General features: G+C 36.9%; 1 protein-coding gene across 1 annotated transcript; it reads right to left on the bottom strand.

The window, feature by feature from the left end:
• Nucleotides 1-1,667: 1,667 nt before the first annotated feature.
• MYL1 (myosin light chain 1) lies at nt 1,668-13,200 on the bottom strand. Its single transcript, XM_087424536.1, is given in 8 exon segments — nt 1,668-1,949; nt 2,517-2,559; nt 5,104-5,181; nt 5,630-5,803; nt 7,834-7,977; nt 12,000-12,027; nt 12,281-12,305; nt 13,064-13,200. Coding segments are annotated over 7 exon segments (615 nt in total). The 3' UTR covers nt 1,668-1,949; nt 2,517-2,530.
• Between the last annotated feature and the right edge of the window lie 13,230 nt (nt 13,201-26,430).

Here is a 26,430-nt window from a genome sequence, read left to right as displayed (position 1 = left end):
ATTTTTAAAGACGGGGGAATTAAGCACCTGTCGTTTTTGCCAGCTGGTGTAGATGTTAGAAATTACTGTCACTCTTCCACCGGCGACTCTATTTTGCACCTGCTCCTACGTGAGTTATGGGCATTTCACACATGGCAGTTTAATAAGGTCAGGTCCCATGACGTGTTCTAGATGGTAACCCCCTGAGAGTTAAAGCCGTTTCATAAGGTCTTGAGGGAAAAACGTGAAACATGAAGTTTGAAACTAAAAATTTAGTACCTTGTAGACATCACATTTTTCTAATCGAAAAATGTTAAAGGAGTGTAGAAGATGAGAAATTTAGTCACATATCCCAAAACAAAAAATGAGCCTTTTATGGTTGGACTATTTGTACCAGTCAACTTCTCTACATGGTGACACTTGTAATTTTTTAAAAATATTTTTTATTGCCTGATGTAACAACCAAATATAAACATATATTGAAACCTACATTGTTCAATATGCTATTCATGAACCGCATGTGGTTACTTAAATTAATTAAAGTGAGATACGGTTAAAAATTCAATTCCACAGTCACATTAGCCACATTTCAAGTGCTCAGTAGCCACGCATAGCTAGCGGTTACCAAATAAGACAGTGTAGACATAGATTTCCATTTTTACTGAAAGTTCTATTGGACAGTGCTGTGTGGAATGTCCAATTCCTGGTCTCAGGCACACTTGGCCTTAAAGATCTTGAGGCCATAGTGAATTTTCTTTAAAAGAATGGTTGTAATGTCCCAACATCATCTTGGCTACAAAAGCATAGGTCAGAGTTGAAGATGGTGGCTACTGGAATCTGAGTGACATTTGCTAAAGAAAGAAGGAGCATGTTGACCTAAAGTGCCCAACATTGGGGAAAAAGTCGTTTCAGCTTCCAAAAATGTATAGGCAGGAAGGTGCTTCTTAGAGATTTTATAATCCCATATATTACAGATTTCTTTTAAGAGAGGGGGAGAGCTCTCTATCACCTCATGTCTTCTAAATATTCAACTACTAACTTGCCAGTTCTGCCTTTGTTCTAAAGAAAAGTGAAACGTGATAGCATTATGACATGATAAAGTAAGTTTACACTATGATCTTTTCTATCAATTAGTCTTACCATTTAGGACAGGTATTAAAAGGTTGAACCAAGATTTTGGGACATGGATGTGCCAAGTAGAAGGGATCACAGCAGGAGAGAGAGTATTAATAGACAGGATCCTGAGTCCTTGAGTAACAATCTCATCCTCAGAGAGGTTTTTTTAGGTAACAGCTGAAAGGTCATTTGAAATTTCATCCTTGAAGACATTCAGTGAGAAGGATCACGGGCTTATTAGAATTTTCTAATAGGCCAGATTGTCACTAGAAGTGAACTAGGTCAAGCCATGTACACAAAGATTTACACAAAACGGAAGAAAACTGCTTTTATCTTAAATTGCCTGGATAGTTCACACTAAAACTTCTCAGATCCCATCTGAATTTCCTCAGTTCTCTATTTCACTTTTTCAATAATATATGATTATCATTATTATTCAATTTGTTACTGCTAAGCAGACTGTAATGATTTTAAAGTTTACAATTCTATATATTAGCAAAAGAATTGAGGTTTTAAAAATTATTTTCTGTAAGCAAGAGGATAAAAACACAAGGCAACCTGAACATTCCAGACTGACCAAAATTATTTATTGATTTATTATTTTAAGGATGTTCATGACCCATGGTGGAACATAAAGAGTGGTACTTGGATGTAAGATTGTCAGCAGGAGACACTTGGTTTGTGTGGTGTGAATACAATTCAGAGAGATACATAACATATATAAAAATTCAGGGAGTCCTTCAGTCTAGAACGGTCCACAGTGTTTTTCTAAATGATGGTAAACAGATCTGGACGGTTGGTCATGGGTGTTATTAAAATGAGTTTCCAGCCAGTCTTCGTAAACAATGCATGATCTGTAAAGGAAAAGGAAAATGAGTTAGATGTTGATCGCATCTTTTTAGAAAGAAAACTGAGGAGGAAGTAATGTGAATGTAAAAGAAGAAAAAGCACACAATGAACCAGCACTTCCAAATTAAGCCGTATCCTAGTTGAAAAAACCTGGTTGCACGTGCTTAACTTTGGATTGTGAAAACGTGGTTTTTCTAGAGCAGTAATTGTTAAAAAGTACATCAGTTACTCAAAGAACTTAGGCCCATGCTTTTATTAGTGTTATGTTCCAACTAACTTAACTAACTAGTCTTTGGCTTGTTGATTCTCTGATACATAATTATAGTGCTGTCAAAGACAGGGTTTATAGATGGAAGCCAAAACCTCAGAAGTTTTTGCTTGTACATTTATACAAAAATACTCTATTTCTAAATAACTCATTTCAAAGAGTTGATGTTTTCTGGTTAATATAAACAACACTAAATTAAGAACTAATACTAATTATATCTACAGAATATAAAGTGAGGCTGTTAAATTTAAACAAATACAATAATAAGAAAGCCTTATACAGTGAAGAGGGAACAGACACATACCTTGAGAGTGCCATTTAGATAGACATGATGTGCTTGACGAAAGCTGTAGGCAAAATACAGACAGTTTAGAGTTAGAAAACAGTCAAATTTAGTAAAAGAGAGGATTAGCAAGTTAGCTAAATCCTAATTATTCTTAGCTATAACACTAGAGTTTATTTTTTTAAGCTGTGTACAGCCCACTGTTCTTAATGCTGGATTTATGGCCTTTCCCCTGATTTTGTAAATTTAATTTTTTTAATAAGTTGTACATTCACATTGTTAAAATAGTCTTTAGAGTGTGAAGGAGTTTATTACAAAAAAATGTTCCTCACCACTGTCTCCCGGCTATCTACTTCCTCTTTTTGTAGCTAAGTTGGTGGAGCTATTATGCATGTATAAGAAAATACAAACACAGGTTTCTAAGTATCTTTTTTACATAAATGGTGGCATATTCTATAAACTCTTTGCATTAGCTTTTCTCACTTAATAATATGTCTTGGAGATATTACTATAACTGTAACCAAGAGTGTCCTTATTATTTGTTAGGGCTGTAGGGAATTTCACCGTGTAGATGCATTGGAATCTATTTGATACATCCGACATCGATGGGCATTACGTTGTTCAAAGATTTGGCTACTGCGAACAACACAGTAATGAACAACCACGCATCACTCGTGTCACTTGAGTGCAAGTGCATCTAAAGACTGCATCCCTCGAGGTAGATTTGCTGGGATTACTAGTTAATACCACATCAGCACGTAGGGATTTTAATGACTTACATTCCCCGCATGAATGCATGAGGTCACCTATTTCCACACACTCTCCTCAACCCAAAGTGTGGTCAAACTTTTAATCTTTGGCAATCAGTTTATTGAAAAATAGTATCTCAGCGTAGTGTTAAACTGCATTTCTTTTATTATTAGTGAAATTTAGTATATATATATTCATATATATTTTAATTCCTTTTCCATGAACTGTCTGTTCATGTATTTATTAATTTTTCTATTGGTTTTATTAATTTGTAGTATTTTTTTTACTAGGGAAATGAGCTCTTTCTTTGTTTTGTTTTTGGTGAGGAAGATCAGCCCTGATCTAACATCCAATGCCAATCTTCCTCTTTTTTGCTAAGGAAGATTGGCCCTGGGATAACATCTGTGCCCATCTTCCTCTACTTTTTATGGGCCGCTGCCACAGCACAGCTTGATAAGTGGTGTGTAGGTCTGCGCCCGGGATCTGAACCTGTGAACCCCGGGCCCCTGGAGCAGAGCCGGTGAACTTAACCACTACGCCACTAGGCCAGCCCCAGAAATGAGCTCTTTTTAATATTGATTGCAAATTATTTTTCTGGTTTTCCCTTTGTCTTTGACTTTTTTTCTGGCAGCTTTTGCCATACATATTTAAAAAAAAATTATGTGGCTGAATTTATCAAAATTTGTAATACCTTCTGGGTTTTGTATCAGTGTTAGAAAGGCCTTCCCACTCCACAAGTCATAAAATAATTCTTCCATGGCTTTTATGCTTTTAGCTTTTACATTTAAATTTTTGACCCATTTGAAATTTATCCTGGTATAAGATCCAGATCTGACTTTATTTTCTAAATGACTATCCATTTGTCCAAACAATATTTATTGAATGAATCTTCTTTTATGTTATGTATTTATGGCAATAACCAAATGTAAAACATTGCTTACAGGAAAAAGTGAACTTTAGTCAAGATTGTCAGTGAAGATATGCTGGCTGAGTACTTTCCTTATCTCCTGTCCTCTCCAGCTCCCTCTCATCCCCTCCCATCCTCTCCTCTCCTCTTCCTTTCTCCCTCGTCTCCCTCCCCCCCTTCTCTTTTCTGCTTTTCTTTTCTCACTTTTTCTCGTTAGACTTCATAAGTCTACATTTACATCAAAGCTATCCATATAGCTTTATTGCAATGTAGCTAGATTAGTCTTTTGGGGGGGTGGATAAATTTCTCAATTTTATTGGAAAATTTTGAATTCACAAGTTGTATGCAACTGTATTTCACATCTTTATCTTGTGTAGTGCATTGCTTTTCAGACCCTCTGGGTGAAGCTGCTGCAAATTGGTAGCAGGAAATAGATAACTGGCGACTGTGAGATGACTTTCACTGAAGCAAGAACACTAGACAAGGAGAGGAACTAAATTTAGCACCAGCCCTGCCATTAATGATGTGACTTGCACTGAGCAACTAAACCTCTTTGGCCCTCAGTTTCCTCATTCTCATAACTGCTTCCGTAAAGGATTTTGAGATCTCTCCAACTTTAATATTCTATTAAATTTTATTTTGACACAAACCCAGTCTATCTTATAGAGATGTTACGAAGATCTGACAAGAAAACATGCAGATGACAACACATTTTAAGCTGAATAACAATGCACGGGAGTGCTAAATCCCACTGGAATAAATCTTATGTGTATAGTCGGATTCTCACAGGATATCTTTTTAGAGTTATTGTGTAATTGATTGATAATAGATGGCATGTGTATGTTCAATAAGGGAGGCAGAGATATAGAAGTTATTTTAAGCTCAAAAGAAGCCCATCATCCACCCAACCAGTTAAGAGTTGCTGTGACCCCAGAGCTCATGAGTTTGTACCTTCATAGTTGATGCAGCCGTTGGAGTCTTCTTGACCTGCCATCAGGGCTTCCACTTCCTCCTCTTTCATTCTTTCACCTGATGAAACAGAATTCTTTGTTCAGAAAGAAGGCCAGGGGACATTTTCAAAATTCCACTATGTGATGGCTTTTGGGCTCCTGAAAACCAATGTCCAAGCTCTTGGAGGATACGGACCAAGCCCTTCCTGTGCCTCTGGCACTTAGAAGCTTGTCAATGAATTGTTTTCCAATGAATGAATTAAGTGCACATTATACCTGATCATCCGAACTGTACCCTATAAGAACAACACTGCTATTCTTTGCTTATTCATTACCAGCAATCTAAGTGACCATTTCCCCAAAACAAACTCATTGACACTGAGGCCAATTGAAATGGTCATTGACTTTTAACTACTCTTTTTTGTCTATAGTCATTTCCCCTCTGAATTTTGGTTATAACATGATCCCCCTAAGTCATGTTCTTTCCTACATGTTCTATGAAGTCCCCTGAAATAAATTCTCCTTACCCAGTGTGGCTAGGACGTGACGGAGTTCAGCGCCCATGACTGTGCCGTTCCCTTCCTTGTCAAAGACGCGCAGGCCCTCAACAAAGTCTTCATAGCTGCCCTGTTCCTTGTTGTTGGAAATAGCTTGCATCATGGGCAGAAATTGTTCAAATTCAATTTTCTTCGCATTCAATTCTGGAAGAAATCGCAATCGGGAGAGTTATGAGTACCATAAAATGCCATCTTTGAGTCACAAGTTAAACTTGAGAGTTCATTCTAGGTGATCTGAAAAATCTTCCTATAGCTTAAATTTTAGTTGGTAAATTGCTGATGACAAAAGCTGGTAATGATGGCATGAGCTCTGGGCCCTAGTGCTTGAGCCCTAATTCCCAACCCACCATTCACACCCAAGTGATCGTGGGCAGGTTTCTTAACCTCTTTGTGCCTCCACTTTTTCATCTGTAAAATAGAGATGCCTCACAGTGTTAGTGCGAGCATTAAATGAGATCATACCTGCAAAGTTTGTCTCAATACCTGGGACAAACTGAGTGCTTAGTGAGTGTTAGCTACTATTTTATTAGTATTGTCAATTTAATATTTTTGTAAATACTAGGGAAGCAATTTAAAAATATGCTGATACAATAAATCCATTAGCACACAAATATAGTAAAACTTAACCGAACTTTAGTATCTAGTCCACCTTTGTCCTGAGCTTTTTTAGGGCCTTCATTTTTTAAAAATTTTAAGTAATTTAAGAAAGAAGACTGTGAGGAGAGTGTGTGTGTCAAAGACTTTGTGATCGCCCGACTTCTTTGCAGTTTAGAGGCCTCCAGATGATAACACTTTCTTTAGTATCTTCTGAAAAGGTAACTCTCATTCACAGAAAAAGTATCAAACAGACTATCCAGATGTGTGCAAGTGGATAAAGTTACGTACCCCTGAAATCAGAATTCCCTTTTACTAGTCTTTCCTCATAGAATAGAAATCCAGCACATTGAGTAGCATTAAAAAGAGTAAATTTGAATGCTGAATAAATGAACATTTACCTAATATTTCCATTAAAGATAGATGTTTGGTAAGTTAGAAAATGACATTTAAAAAATAAGATTTGGCTTATTGCTGTCTCACATCATCTCATGGTCTCAGCTACTTTTTACATGATTTACCTGGAAATTTTCCTCCAAAGAAAATGAAGTTTGAGGAAAACTCTAGCACACTGATTTAGAGGTAGGATTTCTTAAAATCTTGTAACAAGGGAAAACAGACTTTTCAGTTATCAAGCAAAAAAAGAGATTATCTGCCCTCCCTTCCTTTTTTCTTTATGGCAAAGATAAGCAGCCTAAATATCTACTTGAAAAAAGTACAGTTTTGTCTCATCTTTTGTGTTCAGGGTGGTATTTTCCAGTAGACTATTGTACTTTGGCATGAACCACTGGAATTAAAAAAAGTTTCTTGTTCCAGACTGATGACTGTATTACTGTATCAAGCAAATGACTTCTGAAATTTTGCCACTTACATATCTCACTGACTTTTGGCCCAGGGTTTACCTTGGGGGACTGAATGCAGATTTTGGCTTAGATTTTTTAAGTCTTTTTGTAATTCTTTGGAAATAGAAAACACTCTTATTAAGATATCAACCTGTCTATTCTTAATTAAGATAGCCGAGTTTCTGTTAAAAAGGTCACAGAAGCAGGTTGTCAGAAGACAGACCACTGGGCAGAGTCAGTCTCCTGAAAACACTGTGATTTCATTTCCACAACGGTGATCAGATTGGAGCTCTAGGGGTGTGTCATTGTAATTTACTCAGAGTTGTTTACAAAGTGCATAGTGTTTTAGCCATATTTAACATCTTTGTCAAAATGTATTTGTGCCTTTGAAGGTTTGCAAGAAATGTGGAGATTTGGATATTATTTCATTCCATTGACCTTTAAATTCTGAGCATTAGATAGGATGATGAGGATGATGATGTTAGCATTAGATATTATTTCCTTTCATTAGCGTGAAATTGTATCATGCTTGCAAATTCTCAAAGGGAGGTTGACTTATTTTATGAGGGGAGAAACTGAGCCTCTAGATGGCCAAGAGGCACACTTACCATCAGTAGTAAATTAAGTCCTATTCTGTGGAACTTATTTCTCAATAAATCTCTCTCTTTCTCTTACACACACACACACACACACACGCACGCACACGCTTCCCAACCTCTTGGAACACCATGTGGTTACCTTCATTGGTAGGGTTTCCCAGAACCTTCTTAACCTCTGCATTGGTGGGGTTTGTACCCAGAGCCCGAAGGACGTCACCAACCTGGCTTAGGGTGATCTTGCATTCGCCTGTCCTGTCAAACAGGAGAAACGCCTCCTTGAATTCTGCAAGAAGCAAGAAGCATTAGGGTGCTTTTTTCAACCTCAGACCTGAGGCTCAAGCCTAACTTCATCAAGGATCCAGTTCAAAACTCTCCTCTATTTTACAACTTTGCCAACCACTTAAGCTGTTATCTTTGGACTCTCCCTTTTCCTGGCTCAAACAATCATTGACAAATCCTTTTGACATTTCCATTTGGTCCTATTTTAAAGCAGCATTTCCAATTTCAAGTCATATATTATTATTAATCAGATATGGAAATTGGAGCTCCTAGTCATGTTTATTCATATTTCCTTCGTCTGCTTGGGAAACCAGACTGGGTTAAGAAATTCTGAGGTGAGGTCTTGACAGATCTTAAGCATTCCTTATATAATTTCTCATATAATTAACAAAGTTAATAAAATTTCAAGAAAACAAATTTTCAGTCGAGGTTGTGTTATGTGCGGTTAACTCAAACTTCTCAAATTATATAGAAAGCCTCCTCTTGAAGTACAAATTTCTTAGTCTCTCTCCTTAACTAGTTTTCTTCAGCAGTAACTTCATTTTTCAGGAAAAATTTTAGAAAGATGAGACAAATCTCTAAGTTCTATAGTGTCGTTTAACCACTTCAATGTGTGACTCTCATAGGCTCCTAGGATCATCCATCCAGAATGAGGAATATTTGTTTGGATCTCTCGTTGAGGTAATCTCTTTAAACTTTACTCTTTTTTCAGATAATACGTATGACAACATGTTGCCAGATTAGCTTTAGAATTTAAGTATACTTTTTTTAATTAAAATTTTATGAAGATAATTGTAGATTCACATGCCATTTTAGGAAAAAATACAGCGAGATCTCTTAAATACTCTATCCAGTTTACCCCAATAGTAACATTTTGCAAAATTATAGTAGACGTAGTGTCACAACCAGCATATTCATACTGATAGACTCCACTGATTTTACTCAGAGTTCCCTAGTTTTACTTGTGCTCGTGACTGTGTGTGAGTACATATTTTTGAAGTGTTGCCACTTTTATCACAATTACTGTACCGCTTATTTTCCCTAAATTTTGTCATTCTCTTTTGATAGAACTAGTTTTGCCTTTCAGAATTACATTAAAAGTGAATTAAGAAGTGTACACCAAAAAGACAGAAAAGGGTGATACTATGGATTTAGGGGACAGTAAAGACATTTTAAATGAACCTTCTAAACTTAACTAAATGAAAGTTTCTGGGGGACCCAAAAGTACCAATGGCAACTTGTTGGAGTTAATACCAGCAACACTCAAAAAACCATTTGAGAATGAACTGGTGGAGGTAAAAGCATTCTTTTTAGGCCGTTAGTGGTCTCAGATCAAAAGATGCTATCTAGATTGGTTACTCAGCAAAACCCCTATTTTACTGTCCCTCTATCCCCTCATCTAAGATCGCATCAGGCATCATATTCACAATCAACTGTAGACCATGTTATCATTCTTTGCTGAAATTTCCCCCTTGAATTCTATGCAATTTCACTGTAACAGATCATTTCCCTACCTAAAAAGCATGCTGCAGGCCCTGTGGGGTCATTAGTCAAATATTATTTTTTATCTTTCTAAGGGACATGTGAAACTGAACTATTCTTGTTACTGGCTCCACGCTGTCATGCACAGATTGCTCAGAGGGCTCGCTATGACCCTGCTCAGATGCTGACATAGAAATAGGATTTTACGGGCTGTAATAGATTGTCTCTGACATTAACCTTTTTGTTGCTTTAAAGACCAAGGCCAGAAAGATTTTGGTCTTTCTACCCAAATTTTTAAGGCTTAGATATTCTGTCAAAGAGTCTAGAACGTGGGTTAGCAAACTCCTCCCTAGGGGCTGGCTGCCTGCTTTTGTCAATAGAGTTTGATTGGAATACAGCCATGCCCAGTTCATTTATGTCTTGTCTATGGCTGTTTTCACACCAATGATGGAGTTGAGCTGTTTTTACAGAGACTGCACTGCCATAAAACTGTAGTACTGCCATATTTACTAGTTGGCCCTTTAAGAAAAAATTGGCCAGCTCCCAGGCTAGAACAACAGTGTTCTAGAACTTTTTGTGATGATCAAAATGTTCTATATCTGGGCTTCCCAGAAAGGTAGCTACTAGCCACCTGTGGCTCTTGAGCACTAAAATACGTCTTGTGCAACTGAGAAAGCAGATTTTAAAATGTACTTGTTTTTAATTAATTAAAGTTTAAATTTAGATAGCCACATGTGCCTAGTGGCGACTCTATTGAACAGCACAGGACTTAGACCTTTAGAATGCTGTCATTTTTTCTTTGCTTTTTTTTTCCTTTTCTTTCCTCCAAACCTGTGATACAGTCAAATAGAGCAGCCATGAGCAAAACTCTTTAATCATTGAACAAGGAAGCAAACAAAGGAAGTTTTCATTCATTTCTGAAAGTATTGGATTTCTGTTTGTTTGCAATGTTTACATTTGCTTTCCTGGAACAAGAGAAAACCAGTCCACCCCCACCAATGTTTACCGAACCTCTACATCGAAAACCTATTTCGTATATGGAGTAATAGGTTTAATGTTCAACAGTGAGTCCTTCTGTCCCTGCAAGGGCTTGTAAGTCTTCTATTGCTTGGTCCTACCATGGTTGGGCAGTCAAAACGACACTGTAAATTAGATATTTGAGAGGACTGGGATGCAGTAGCTGATAACGTGGCAGCAGCACTAGATAAAAATGCATTAAAAATCAGACAAATTTAAGACAATCAATCACCAACTGTTTTCAATAAGAAAAAACAGTCCTTTGTAGCATAATTTCAAGTAATCTTGAGTTCCGAGTCATCAGATCATCTCATCTGTCTACATGAGGCCATCAGTCATAATGTAGACACGTGTGAGTCTGTACTATAGCAAATGTCCTTTTTTTCTTAATTGATGTCTGAACATGAGATATTCCAGACACTGAAACAGACTGGAAAATGTGGAATCCTTTAGGTAGAGAAGTGAGTATTTGAATAGATATGTAAAGATACATATATATGTATCTTTATTAATCACCTATAATTATAATTATTTATATATTATATATCATGACATATAATATATACGCACTTATTATTATGACCAATATTCTGATTTGTACCATATCATATAACTAAATTTTTTCTCTGCCTCCCTTCTGTAGATGTCTCAGTTTACTTGGATATGAGGCACTTTCACTCCATTAACCATTTCTCCCTATACTTGTAGTGAAAGAACAAAATCCTATGGGTCACAGGATCTCTTGGATCCACAGATCTGAAGGAAAAAAAGTGGAAGTGTTAGGGAAACTATTTAGAATCTCTTGAATATTCAGAGTATGAGGTTTTCTAATTGTTTTCATGAAAGAAATTTCTAATTAATTTAAACTAATACCAGATTTTGGTCTTATCACTAATTTTTTGGGTCCTTGAGCAAGTCCCATCACCTGTCTTGCATCTCTCAAGATGGACTAGGAGACATCTAATGTTCCTTCCACAGTTTTATGATAAATTACTCCTCCCTCTTTCTCTCTGAATTCACTTCTAGTCTATATCCACTTCACCTACTGTTTCTCTCAACTCACTATGATGCTCATTGAAATTGTGTGGATTTGGTAATTGGGCAGTTTCATAAGCCATTTTATTTTCCAAATTGAACAATTTAGACCTGCAAAATCTCTCTTTAGCGATTTGATTAACAAATTAACCATCCAAAATCTACATCCTTTTTTTGGGATATATATATATATATATACACACACACATATATATGTATCAGTGAATATATATGTCAGTGAAATCATATATATATACGTATCACCGAAATCAGTGAATACAAGGACATATTTTGTGGTGTTTATCTTTTGTTTGCTTAAACTTTTGGTTATTGATTATAAGCAAGAGCTTCAGGTTGAAAGTATTTATATTTAGAGTGAGACCACCAGTGGGAATAATTAAGAAGAACTAATCTCATCTCAAGGGACTTGCTTTTCTCACATGCCACCTTCACGAGTGTGCACAAATTAACAACTGTATCTTTTAAACTTACCATCCTGCTGTGCCTGAGAGAACTCGATCTGTTAGAAGGAAATTAACCACAAAGAATATTTTAACCAAACAAAAATGTCCTGATTTTTAAGTGTATCCAAGCTCATATCCTGAGTATTCTTCAAAGTAGGTTGCAGAAGGAAGCCTACTTTTCAGAGTTCAGGCATAGCTTGGACACTGACAGGTTGAGCCACACAGTAACATGCCTTGGAGATAAGTGATATTTCAGACACTAGGCAGTGCTCTGCCTACGTCTGGAGTAGCGAAGCTCCGTTCACTTACCCGCAATCTGGTCAGCGCTGAAGGACTGCAGAGGCGAGAGAAAGGGAGAAAGAAAGAAACAACTAGTACTCTTTCAAATGCATTGACAGAAGAATGAGTGCTCTCTGCTCTGAGATTTTTAGGAAGCCATGTAGGTGTCATAGGATAAGAAGGTGGTCTTAAGACACTTTTGAATCTAGGAAAAATAAAAAGCTATTGCAAAAGATAGTTGGGGAACATCTCCCTGTATCTTAATCAATGAATCAATGATTTAACAAATGCTAAGGCAAATACTTCCTGGAATAATAAAATCATCTATAGTATATTTAAGATAAGTCTAATAAAGATACACTGTATTAAGAAATACAGATATACTGCAATAAAAAGATGACCTTAAATGTTTCTTGGTTTAACCACTACATTTTACCCAAAGCATCGGAAGTAGTTTACTTAATTTTAGATACTGGCATTATTGAATTGTTTTTTAAAGTACAATATTTTGCTGTAGTTGCAGGTTTTTTTTCTAAATTTAGATATCATAAACCTTATGTGATAGAGCAAAAGTTGGTGAAGCATAAAGCACTGCTTTGGGAGTAAGATGTATTTTTCCAGTTGGCATAATAGCTAGAATTAGTCTCTTCTATCCTCAACCCCCCTCAACAAAAACCAAGAGTAGATTCTACAGATTCATACTGAATACATTCTCTCCTCAATTCTACCCCTCACCTGCCTTTCTTCTCAATAAGATCATGTGCACTATTCACATTTGCGTATAACGACAAATAGTTTTCTCTTAGGACCCACCATGATGGAGCTGCTGGGCTGCGGAACGGTGACGACGCTGAAGAGTTAGTTGAGGGCTGCTCCAGTCCCTGAGTGGGGGCCTCCCTTGCTGAGGCTGCCTTTTATTTCTGGGGAAGCTGTGACCTCACAGCTAGCATCAGGTTTCAGACAGAAGTGGCCACTCCCTTTGGAGAGTTCTTTAGCTTTCTTAGGGCAAAGGAAAAGAGGGATCTGTACCCTGAGGGCTATTTTTAGGAAACCAGAACCTAGGAGTGGACAGCCATAGTGAGACCGAAGCCTGTCAGTACTTTTATGGTCTTTATCCCTGAGATGTTCTCCAGGACCATCTTCCCTTAAGAAGCTTCTTATTTGTTCAGTGGCAGAGGAGCTTAGAATGTCTCTAAGAGCTGGGGCTGACCCCATCTCTGGGTGAATTATAAACTTCAAAAACTTCAAGTCAGCAAGTTTTGGTCTTAATGAAACTTACTGGATGGGACTGGTTTGGGGTTTCAAATGGCAACTGCTATAGAAGGAACACCCTTGAAGCTCTGCCCCTTGTGGTAAAGTCCAGAGGACTTGAAAAGGCCATGCACATTCTGCGTGTTTCTTAGGGTTCACCCAAGTGATAATAGTCAATTCTTGTTAAAGACCACTCTTCTGCAAGGTATATTCTCAGGAGTATAGGGCTTATCTAAGCCAGGGATGGGTTGGATCTCCATTTTCACCATTCTCCTTGGTTTTTTTACATTAGGGGTGGGTATTCTGCTTTCTCCCTATTATCTTTCTGGCAGCTGACTACTCATATTTTTTGAATTTATGAAGTTCTTCTAGGAAAGAGAGCAGATAGACCATTTTTACATTCTTTTCCTCTCCTTCTATAGATATTCTTTTAAAATTTAAAAATCTTGCTTAAATTTACTAAAGTCTTACCAGGACCTGCTGATTCTGTTTCTGCCATGTCAAACGTTTTATGGCTCAGTCTCCAGACTGAGAACCAAACAAACCCAAAGCAGGGGCTGTGGAATGCTGAGTTGTACTTTAGAAATTTAAAGGTTTCTAAGTGATTGGCCGTAATGGGTTTTCATGGCATCTTACTTCAAAATAAGGGCAACTCCCTTCCTAGTGTGATCCTGGGGCAAGGTCAGTCCTGGGATCTATATCCACTGAAGTTCAGACAACATGGTTATCGGTTTCCCACATATTTAAAGCAGCTAACAGGCATGAAGTATGTTGGAGATAAATGCTAACTTAAGTCCTGTTTCAGTAACTGTTTTTAACGGAATGGTCACAGAAAGCATGAAGTCTTCCCCTGCTAGACAGATGAATCCTTTGCAGCTTTCCCTCAAGCTATTTGTGAAGAAATCAACATTTAAATGCCTATCACTTTCTGTCCAAAGTTTACAAGTAGTGAAAAAGATCTCTTAGGGTCTTGAGTCCCAAAATGAAGATTGAAAACATGATTTTATAATATTAGCACCCAAGGAAAGGTATTTTCACTAACAGATTGACATTTTGAGAGGTTATTGGGAAATGGAAGGTAATAGAGAAATTAAAAATGCTTGGAATCATTAGAGGAAAATGGAAGGGAGGGACAAAGGTGGAAATTTGTAACCTTTGATAATTGTGTAATTTGGAGTCTCGTGATTTTTGGTGCACAACTTAAAGCCGTCAGAACAGACCATGTGTCTTTGTGTTCTTTTTAGTCTTGTAATTATATTTATATAGTGTGTCATTAAGTTTGAATTGCCCTATGATTAATATTGAGAACTAGCATATATCTTTAGTGGAGTTAATAACTATAAATAATATAAAATAAGCTCATCAAAGTTGCCCTACCTAATGGCCATCTTGTGCCCTCCATAACACTCATTTTCACGGTTTTTTATTTTTTTTTTCTGAGTAGAAAAATATGTTCTGGAATACATATAAAATATGGTTAATTTGTATAAGTCATTTTAAAAGTTGTATTTATGGTGTGAATAAGTTATTCCTAACCACTTGGGTATTATGTAAAGCTTTATTATTAAAATAGAAGTGGTAGGCAGTTAAATATTTCACGCTAGTTTTTCTCTATATCTCTATCACAGAGAGAATGAGAGTTTAAATTTTTTTGTACCTATTGAGAATCAAGGTAAATGGTTAAGCAACTTATTGACAATAGTAGAGAAGCCTATAGTATAGGCTAATCTAGAGAATAAACTATAGTTTAAAAGTTAGAAGACCTACACCTTCTGCTCATAGAACAAACGGGAAATACTATTTTTTCTCTGGTACAATTTTACAAATGACAAAAACTTTCTCTTGCGTCTCTTCCTTGGTGTTATAATGATGAAGTAGTCAGCCCTTTGAACAAAGGCATGGTATAAATACAAAATGTCCACTGATTTTGGATTCAGTTTGCCATGTTATCATTTGGTTTGTTTTAAAAATTAGATGTAAGTCTCTTCGATCTGGAATGCTCTCATCTCTTCGAAATTAATCTTCAATGCTCTAATAAAATCTCCTCCTCTTGAAAGAATCTTTTCTCTATTTTCCTAGCTCCTTTCTCCCACTGAAAGACATTTGACCCCCCTGGTTGTAAACTTCTGGGAAGTACAGGCCTTTACTGAAACCTCTGTCCATGGTGTGACCCCAGTGCGGGCCTACCCCAACCTCCCCTCCTAGAGCGCTGCCATGCCTCATACTTTGTACTCTATAAAACTCTTACTCTATCCTCCACCTTGCCTATATTGGATGCTCCACAGATTTTCATTAAAATCGTTAGAACGTATGGATAGTAAGTTCCTCCTTCAACCATAAGCTCCTCCTCTAGAATCTTACATTCCCTGGAAGAGGGAAGAATCTTCTTCAGTTCCTTCAAAGAGCTGGCATTCTAGAGGAGATGACACATTCTCCTTCAATGCTGCATCTCCAGCACCTAGAACTGCCGAGCACATAGTAAGCACGCTCATTTCAAATTATTGACATATGCGTGTTTATATTTCCAGAGCCTTTCTTTAGACTTTATATACATGTTTATAGTCAGGACTTCTAATTTGCCAACGCTTTATTTGTTTATTTAAGGATTTTTTCCATCGTAGCCTACATGCTTATCTCAGACTGTTAGTAAATTAACGATGTTCCACATTCTTTTGACTCGTGTACTATTTGGTACTGTATTTAGATAAGTAGTAGTCTACAAGATACTGGTACTAAAAAAGATTTTTATTGCAATGTTTATAGAACTTTTCTCACTTTGAGAAACATTTTTCTAATAGTAATCACGAGGTTTGGTTAACTGATTAAAGATAAGATAAAGTTTCTGGTTTATAGAAGGAATTGATTCATAGGAAAAATATTAAAATGCATTTAATCAAACAGGCTCTGGAACTGATGTATGTTAAGCTTTAGTAGAATAAGAAGAGCTATAATTAAAGATGATTTGGGAGATATGTGATGTTGAATCCTGAGGGAAAATGCCCTAGGAAGGAACATAGACTATAGTCTTTAAAACTTCATCATCCCTGAGGGATACGATGGGGCTAATGACTGGTAAGCCTGAGTAAAGAAGTTAATCTAACCAGGGCCAGTTTTCAATGGAGAAAACATTGCTGCGTGTTCTCTGATTTAGGCCTGGCAGAGAGGCCAAAGGCCCGATGTATGCAAACCCTAAGGAAGCCTTAACTTATTAATTGTCACTTCAATTTCACAGAGTTACTAGGAATCATCATAAAAGGCCAACAGTAGTACTATCTTGAAACTCTAAGAGTTTTGTGCTTGAGAATAACTCAATTTCAGAGAAATAAATATTTTTCATTGCATTTTTTACCTCAACAGAGGATACACTAGGCTGGTGACTATCATATGACACAAAAAGGAGAAATTATGAACAATGAGACCACAGTACCAGCCCGGGTTGTCTATATTGATGGCTATATTGGATACATTGATCTGAACAGACGAGGAAATGAGTAATGCAGTGCCCAGCAGGTGTAGACTAGTCAACTCAATTCAGCACATTAGAGCAAAGGCTGAATTACTAAAATAACTCAGTTCAGACATACAAGAATTAACAGAGAGGCCTAAGTAAAGTTTAATAAAAATTTTAAAATGTGACCTAAGTCTACACTTCTTCAGATTTCTCATCAGCTTTCCCATGGTTAATAACTGATAAATAAATTTAAGATTTCTTGAGAGTTGTACCTTCTCTACTTTGTGTGTTGGTTTGCATGTAATTTATTAAAAATCCAAGTTGTATTTTTGTTTCTTCCTTCCTCTTTTTATTTTTCAAATATGAGTGTTAGAAAAATTCCTATGCATGTGTTTTAAGAAATTGTAAGTATCTGCTTTTTCCTACTTATCTGGAACAAAATTCCTTTTGTGACAGCAGGGACATATGAATATTGGCATCAATATTTTAGAGATTTCAGGTCTTTTGATATGGTGGAAAGAGAACTCAACGGGAATTGAAGCACTCAGAATTCTGTTTTGGCTCCTATAACAAATGATGTGTCTTTTGATTAAATAACTTCTTTCATCCAGGTTACAGCTTCCTCAAATATAAAGTATTATACTGCATAACTTCCAGGGTTGCTTATGGTTCTACAAGATTGTGAGTTTTCCATCATTTTGTCAATAGAATCTACCTCAACTCACTTTTTTTGATGAAAAAGGGCAGGGTGCCTAAAAATTCAATAAGCAATATTATTTTCAAGTAGCTTAGGTAAAGAGGAGTTAAACAAAATATAATTTCATAACACCACGTTCAAGTGAGTTGAAGGTTTTATAGACAGGAGACAGTATGCCCTTGGGCACTGACTGGGTATAGAAAGCCTCTCTCGCGACAGTGAAGGAAGAGAATAAAGTTGAATGTGATGTCGTTTTATCTTTAGGGGAAATTTTCTTCTTTAACTCACTATTATTAATTTATGACTAGAATAGCAAGGACTTATCATCCATATAATTTAAATTTTAACTAGTATAATTGAAGCCATTACTACTTGTATATTGCAATGTTTGCCCTCCAAATTCTGATTTGGGGTGAGAAACAGACTGTATAAGTTAGTGTAGAAGCAAACTAGAGAAGATCCTATTTTCCTACGAAAAGTATTTCAGTATGAAGAGAAGCAGAGGAAAGTGTAATATCAGCAGACTAAATATAATCCTTTCCACAATTTCCATGAGTCAGAGGGTGCTTACTCCTGGGTAATTATGAAACGACTTCTCAAGACAACTTGCCAGGGGGTACATTTGCAGGACTAAAATGTCGAGAGGCTAAATTTGGTACTGTCATTTTATAGCCTCTTTGTCTTGCAAAGACTTCATTATCTTTAAAATTAAAAGTGCTATTCACTATTAATTGGTGACTATATCTATTCCTTTCCAAACTGCATTTCACTTTGCAAAGACATTATACAGTTACTCAGCATATAATTCAAAATATAATTTTAGAGAGTCTTCTGTAAGAATACCCTTTAATATTTTCCCACTCCGTTCCACCTGTTCTCTTTTTTTACAGCGATGATGTTTAAAAGTGGACACTGGATACTGACACCTAGTGATGGTCTCAAATAATTTTTGATTTGCTCCTGAAGTTATGTTCACAGTGCAAATGGATTAATACTGTAATTGGTTGACATTATAGGTGCACTAAAAACTAATTTGTATTATTGAAAGGCTAGAATAAAAAGAGACAAACTTTTAAAATTATATAAAGAAAATTTAGAAACAATTTATAAACATTTTAACCCATATCTTTTTTTTTTTTTTTTTGATGAGGAAGATCTGCCCTGAGCTAACATCCATGCCAATCTTCCTCTTTTTGCTGAGGAAGACTGGCTCTAAGCTAACATCTATTGCCAATCTTCCCTTTTTTTTCCTCCTTTTCTCCCCAAAGCCCCAGTAGACAGTTGTACATCATAGTTGCACATCCCTCTAGTTACCGTATGTAGGACGCCGCCTCAGCATGGCTGGACAAGCAGTGCCTCGGTGCGCGTCCGGATCCGAACCTGGGGCCACCAGTAGCCGAGCTCGAGCACTTAACTGCTAAGCCATAGGGCCGGCCCCTAACCCGTATCTTTTAATTATAAGTGGACTATATGAGTTCTTTTTCTAGTTCTTTACCTTAAACTAGTTAAGGTTAAGATTTAGTCATTATACATGTGGCGTTATATTTGCTGTTTATTTGTAAACAAAATAGAGATCACATACCATTCTCAGAATATTAGCCTGATGGCAAAATTTGGAGGTCAGGTTTGATACGTGTATATGTTTAATTAAACAAAAATAAAATTATTTTAAAATTCGTTTCAATGGGTTTCATTACCTTTAACAGCATTTTTTAATACTTTGGTATAGTTTATTTTTTTCCAGCTTTATTGAGATATAGTTGACATACAACATTGTGTAAGTTTACTGTGTACAACGTGATGATTTGATATATGTATATACAGTGATGTGTCACTTGACAAGGATACGTTCCGAGAAATTCGTCATTAGTGATTTCATTGTTGTGTGAACATCATAGAGTATACTCACACAAACCTAGATGGTACAGCCTACTCACACCTAGGCTCTATGGTACTAATCTTATGGGACCACCGTCACATATGTGGTCTGTCATTGACTGGAATGTTGTTTTGCGACCCCTGACTATCGTGAAGTGAGTACCACAATAAGGTTAGTTAGCACATCTATCGCCTCATAAAGTTCTCTTTTTTGTGTGTGTGGTGAGAACGTCTAAGATCTACTCTCTTAGCCACTTTCAGTGCACGATCCTTAGTATTGTTAACTATAGTCGCCATGCTATATATTCAATCCCCAGGACTTATTAGTCTTATAACTGGAAGTTTGTACCCTCTGACGACTTCACTCACTTCCCCCAGCCCCACCCTCACCCCTGGCAACTACCAATCTACTCATAACAGCACGCTTTTAATATCCGTGTTCCACTTACAACTCTTTACAGGTTGCTGGAGCAAAGTGACTAGCAGTCTTTCTAGGTTCCTAACATTCCAGCTTCCGTCTGTAAAAGAGAACACCGGACTGTGAGCAACAGGTGCTAAGAGAAGGGAAAATGGTGGAGGACACAACAGCCGTGAACCGCCAAGGTCAACGGTCTTGGTGAACTTACTGTGATGTGTGCCTGTCACCCCTCTTCTGGCTTCACAGGTCTGCGCAGAGCAACGCAAGGACCACGCTACCTCACACCTTTAAGAGCGAATAAAGCTCCTTTACACATTGTTAGAAACACCAGCTTACTCTTTACTGACAGGAGGCAGTTTAGGGTACGGCTGACACAGCTGCCTCTGCTTTGGCCTGCGAGGTTAAATCCAGCTCTATCACTTACTAGCGATATGATCATGGGCGTAACACTGAACCTCATTTAGGCTCAGTTTCTTTCCTTGAAAAATGAGGCTAAAAACAACCTGAGTGTAATGTTTTGAGGACTAAATAAGATAATATGGCACAGAGTAAATTGACAATGAATACTAGTTGTTATATTACAAAGAACTTTACAATTTTCAAAACCTTTCGTGGGCCTTGACCTCATTTGATTTTTCTTAATTCTTCTAAGTGGGACTGGGTTTGTATTAGCCTTGTTAGAGAGAAGAAAAAAGAATTTATAGGTTAACAAAAACAATCCTATACCTGGACCAGGAAAAGTCAGGTGTCACCATGTATACGTAGTATTTGCCTCCACTGAATACTCTTCAGTAAATAGATGTATTTGGGAACACTAGATTTCCAACCTACCCATTAAATTGAAAGTTTAAATCTTCCTAAGTATGTGGTCAATTGTTGCTGTGAGATTTGTTATTTGATGAGTTTCTGTCAATGCATTCTGTACGTTTACCACTTCTTGTAATATCGCCCGCAGTGTCTAGTCAGAGATGACCTGATTGAATGGTGAATACAATGAGAATTAAAATTTAAGCAGCACAATGAGAAACAGGATTCAAAGTCCCCTCACAGCAATCCTGACATATCAGCTGAGGCATGCATCATGCAAAAAATTCACTTACACCTTGAAGATCATTTTAAATCTAGGCACATGGTCATCTCATTACTTATTAATTTCTGTTATTTCAGTTGGTGCGGTTTTGGGCAACAAGTGTTAATTCTTGTGTTTGCACCTATACCCATACTCAAAGTGGGTTTTAATTCCAACGCTTGAGATTCTGTCAGGTAGTGTTCTTTTAGTCTGGGCATTGTAGCTGGAAGCCTCAGCTCTCTGAAAGCAAAGAGCGCTTAGAACCACCCAGGACAGTAACCTTAATGTTCAAACATCAACAATATTTGTGTCTTTGAGAGGCACACTCATAGAAAATCCATGGGGATAGGATATCAGGTAAGCATTCCCTCAGAGAATAGCAAAGGTTTTTATGTCAGAACAACTGAAGAAATGTTCTAAACAAATAACCAACAAACCAAGAAATCAAATTGGAAAGCACATTTAAGAAATTGTTAAAACTAATAAATAATATCCTAGATTATTCAGAATTTATGGGGAGTCAAATATATGGCTATTAAACATGGTATATTATTAGATGGAACATAGGTATTAGCTGGGAGTAGTTTTGAGGAATTAAATATTATTATTGCTCTGATCATAATACTGCACAAAGATAATGTGAAACTTCAGCATTACTCAAAGTCTAAAGGACGGTTAGGTTTCTAATCTTATATGATTTATGAAAGGAAGTTTAAAATCCAATTAAGTTTTGTTCTTTATTGAGTTTTCAGAAAGTTAATGAACACATATAACAGCTCTATTAATTTCTTTAAAGTTCATTTTCTTTGCTTGAAAAAAGTTTATAACTTATAAGAGGTAATATATCTAGAAACATCATTAAGCGATTAAAAGCATCATAATATAAAATGTTTTAATGTACGTTTTAATTAGCCCTGTTACCTACTGGGATGAAATTAAATTTTATAAAGTTCTCAAGTTGCATCTCATTCTTTGGCGATGTTATAATCTATAAATATGCACTGACTTCACATTGATGAATGCAAATCATTGAAGGCATTTAAATTCCTTTACAAAAATATGTTAGTTTCAATTCTGTTCTTTTCTTTTTTTCTCTTTCTATTAAGAATGGGCTCTCTCAACGAAAGATAAACGTTAATTTCCTTCTGTTACTTCTAGATTCATTTAACTTCTTTTTCTGGTTGTGCCCCACATTGGGATCCATCATGTCTCTCCTTCTGCAATGAAATAGTGCAGATAGAGCATATCCCATCTCCACAGACTCTCTAGGGGTGTTTCCTTCTTTTGTTTAGTTGCACCAGCTCGTACTGGCATTAAGTCAACATATAGATGGAAGGAGAAAGCAATTTTCAAGGTTCAGAAAAGCGTCACTTCTTTGTTGACTGTCAACAAGTAATCAGTTTAATTTCTGGATTAAAAAAGTGGTGTCCTTTGTCTTTTCTTGGAAACTTCTCACCTGCCATACTAAATTATTCTTTATTCACTTATTCTTACATGGTTCCTCTGGGAAGAAACTTAATGCCTGTTTTCTTTAGCGGGACACTTCTTTTTCTTCTTAAGACATTTTTTTCCTTTCCAGATCCTTGTAGTCCCAGATACAAAGAGATGATATTGTCTTATAAATCATAATAAATAGAAAGACGAATAGCGTTGACACTGATTCATATCTCTAACGTTAGTATGAGTGGAGAGTCAAAGAACATAGACAATCAGAATTATTGTAGTGGCTGTAATCACGCTCATCATACAATGTAATGAGTGTGCATCTATAAAGACACATTAACTAGGCCTGCTGGAGGTGAAAAATTTGATTTCCTCTTAATGAACTGTATGCATGCAGTTCTCCAAGTAGAAAGACATTTATTAGAAGATCTGACATGCATTTCTCCTTCTAAGTGGATATTTATTAAGAATAGTTCCTAATCAATATTGATCCTGTGACCAAATTTTTTCAAATATGACTTCAGCTCCCTATAAACTCAAGACAAAATATTTGTGATAATCCACTCCTACTTTGAAATATAAAATTTCATGTTTAACCAAATGCTATGAAAATTATGAATGTATTTCTTTAATTTCATCACATATCTAAGGGTGATCTAATTCAATATTTATGTCGGGAATATTTTTAAAAATCTACGATTATACCAACATAGTCAATAAAATGTTTACTTACCAGTCAGCTTTGTCATGCAAGTAAACAGTGTTAAGTTAGCAAAATTCAGTCTTATTACATACAAAAATTTGGCTTAAGTGAAAAGATCACCTCCTAGGCACTTCCACCCATGAGTTTTCCCTATAAGGCAGGGTTCCTGAGATGAGATATTCAAAATGTCCTCAGGACCAATCAGAGCCCAGGGAACGAGGAGAACGTGTGCATTTGAGGGTCACATCACTGAGGATAACAGGCACATACGTTGCATCATTTTTCCAAAAGCAGATAATCTTTTGGCAGCTGAGAACTTTGATCACAGCAAAGTGTCGACACAAGAATCAATCCCAATCTCCTTAGTTCAAGATCAGTAAGCGAGAGCTCAAAGTCGTAAGCTAAAAGCCACATAACCAACAAGTTTCACCATGCTTTTTGGGTTAGGGTCGTTTAGAAGCAACTCACACGTTCTGAATTAAATACTGTACATAAATAAACAAGATGACAGTTATAGTCACTGAAAAGCTTGAGTGCATAATTGTCTGCACCGAGATCTCATTTAGTGTTGTATCAAATTTTATTAAGCAAAGCTGAAGGGGGAATTAACTTGAATTGCAAAAATCTTCTCTTTTTCAGATGAAATAAAGCAGCTGTCAAATAAATACACCCAGGACAACTGGGTCATCAGCTGTTTTTAAAGTTTCGGAAACAGATGGGGGATCAAACTTTCCTTTTGATGTAGCTTCAAGGTAAGGGAGCCAGTTCCCACAGAGATTTTATTTGGAAAAAACAACATTAGTTATAAACCACTGTTATTGCAATAAAAATAAATAAATAAAAAATTAAAAAAAAACCTAAAAAGCAAAACAACGCTGGTTTAAGTATTTCTAAAACATCTTTGCACTGACACACTTTCCCCCTAAATCGCACTTAGACAATTTAAGGATAAAAGGAAACCAGAGAAAAAAAGTAGAGCAAAAACAGGTTCCACGTACAAAAGCACACTCAGGAATTTTACTGAAATTGTGTGCTAGAGTTTGTTTATTTTTTAATCAGGAGTCTCTTCTCCCCAAATCTACCAGTTCACTTAGTGATGCCATTCCTCTCCATGACAGTCCTACCCTCTGCAAGTTCCTAGAGCTCCCTCCTGTTGAACGACGTTTCAGTGACCAAACAATTCACCCGTTTAGTTACCTTAATGGCAGAGAGGTCAATTTTTTCTTCTTTGGGTTTGGCTGGAGCAGGCGGAGGGGCAGGTGCCGGGGCAGGGGCAGCGGCTGGGGCAGCGGCCGCGGCTGGCTTCTTCACCTCCTTCTTTGGTGCCATTTTGTTTAAAAGGATGGGTTAAAAAGAGAGAAGGAGCCCCTCCAAAAGAACCTGTCAAAATGATTTTTGGAAGAGGAGTGGTGGTTCGGTTGATCCACAGCCCAGCGTCTCCAAGGTGGACCCGAGTTACGCGGTATAAGGGCATGCATATATATTTCACTTAGTGCCTAATAGAATCTCGACACACGCGGCTGGATTGGACAGTTCCCTAGTCAAGGGGGATGGCATTCCGGCTCAGGCTATAAATGGAAGCTAAAGGGTCACGGCTTCATCAGGTTTTTAAACTACTCTTACTTTCTCTCCCCCCCCCCCCATATATAAGAGAGGAAGAAATATGACAAAGCCAGCTTCAGATCCTTTGGTGACAGCAAAGGAGACTGATACTTTTTCTTCATAGAATCACAGTTCTGCTGAAGTTGTAAATCTTGTTTTCCTCATGCCTAACAAACTTGACTGAAGGATTTGATTTCAACTTGGAATTCTAGCAGCGAGTGTCACCAACTTTGATCCAGCTCCCTGTGCTCATGCTCCTCCCCCCTCGCCGTAATTTGCAAGAAAATGTTGGTCAGCAAAGAGGTGGTGATGTTTAAAAATAAAAAGCAGACGTATAAGGAAAGCCCATGAGGTCTCGCAGTGGTTTCCCTTCTAGGGAGCACAGACTCCGGCTTGCTCTCTCTCTCTCTTAATTGTAGTGAACTGTATGCTAAAGAAGACTAATGTAGAACTACTTCCTATAACTTAGTTTTCTTTCCATAATTTAATGAAAAATATCAAATGGGGTGGAAATGACGGTAAGAATTACCTTCTTGCAAAACAACTTTTCTAATAGTAGAGTAACTTTCAGTCATGGTAGATACTTATCTCTTTTATTTCCTAAATGGCATAAAGTCTAATTATTTATCACCTAGATTTTTTATCCGTACTAGGGAGATAAGATAAATTTTTAAATTTACCTAAGTAGCCAGAGAGATAAAGAGAGAAATGGACCTGATCAATATGGTGTAAGTTTTGGTGAGTAATTTGGAAGTTTTTCCTTTTCTGTCCTTGGCTCCCTCCGTCTGCAAGGCTGGAATCTCTTATTAAGAAGCATGAGGTTAACCAATGTACCATCCTCACTTCTGTTCTTTTAACTTTTGAGATATTTAATTAATAAGTGGTTATTAATTAGTAAAAAAAAAAAAAAAAAAGCCCAGTAGCTAATTTGGGATTTTAAAAGACCATACTTATGCAGGCACATATATACACACATATATATACATATATATACAGGCGCACATACACACACACATACACATATATACACATACATAGACACGTATGTATTCATATACGCTTATGTGTTAGTACACACATTCTATACTCTAATTATTGAATATAGTTGTGTTTACAGATGTACGTTTACTAGCTATTTTCTTTTGGTCTGACACGAAAGCACTGCCCAATTTGGGGAGGGTCTCTCCTCCTCTCCATGTACTACAGCTCAGAGAGATTGAGACTCTTGTATTAGCAATAATGCACGTTACGTTGCAACTGGCCACAGTTACTCAGTCTCCTTATCTCCCAGGGTGGCCTGATCTGCTGGATTATTTCATCCACGTATGTGCAGGAGAAGCTTTAGCTTGGCTCCCCCCACCCTGCCCCATGCTACTCCATGCCAAGGACTCAGTTATTACCTGAAGTATCTGCCGACGCTCCTTGCTCACAGACAAGGCAGTCATGAGAATCTGAACATATTTTCCCTAAGTGTATTGCTTGTCTCAAGTTTAAATAATTAGAATAGAATTCAAAAGATAACGATATGTTTTAAAGCAGAAACACTATTTCTGTAAACAGAAATTTGTCCAACTGTTTGTTTTCCTTTGAATTGTTAAGGAATACGTGGGGGTTGTCTGCAATCACTGAGCGATGAATATGCTCTTGTTTTAACTCACAGCTTATATT

This window comes from Ceratotherium simum, chromosome 37, assembly GCF_057802395.1.
Source record: "Ceratotherium simum simum isolate JZ-2026a chromosome 37, ASM5780239v1, whole genome shotgun sequence".
Classification (NCBI taxonomy): domain Eukaryota; kingdom Metazoa; phylum Chordata; class Mammalia; order Perissodactyla; family Rhinocerotidae; genus Ceratotherium; species Ceratotherium simum.
Note: the sequence above shows the minus strand (reverse complement) of the source record. Positions and strands in the feature narration are given on the sequence as shown.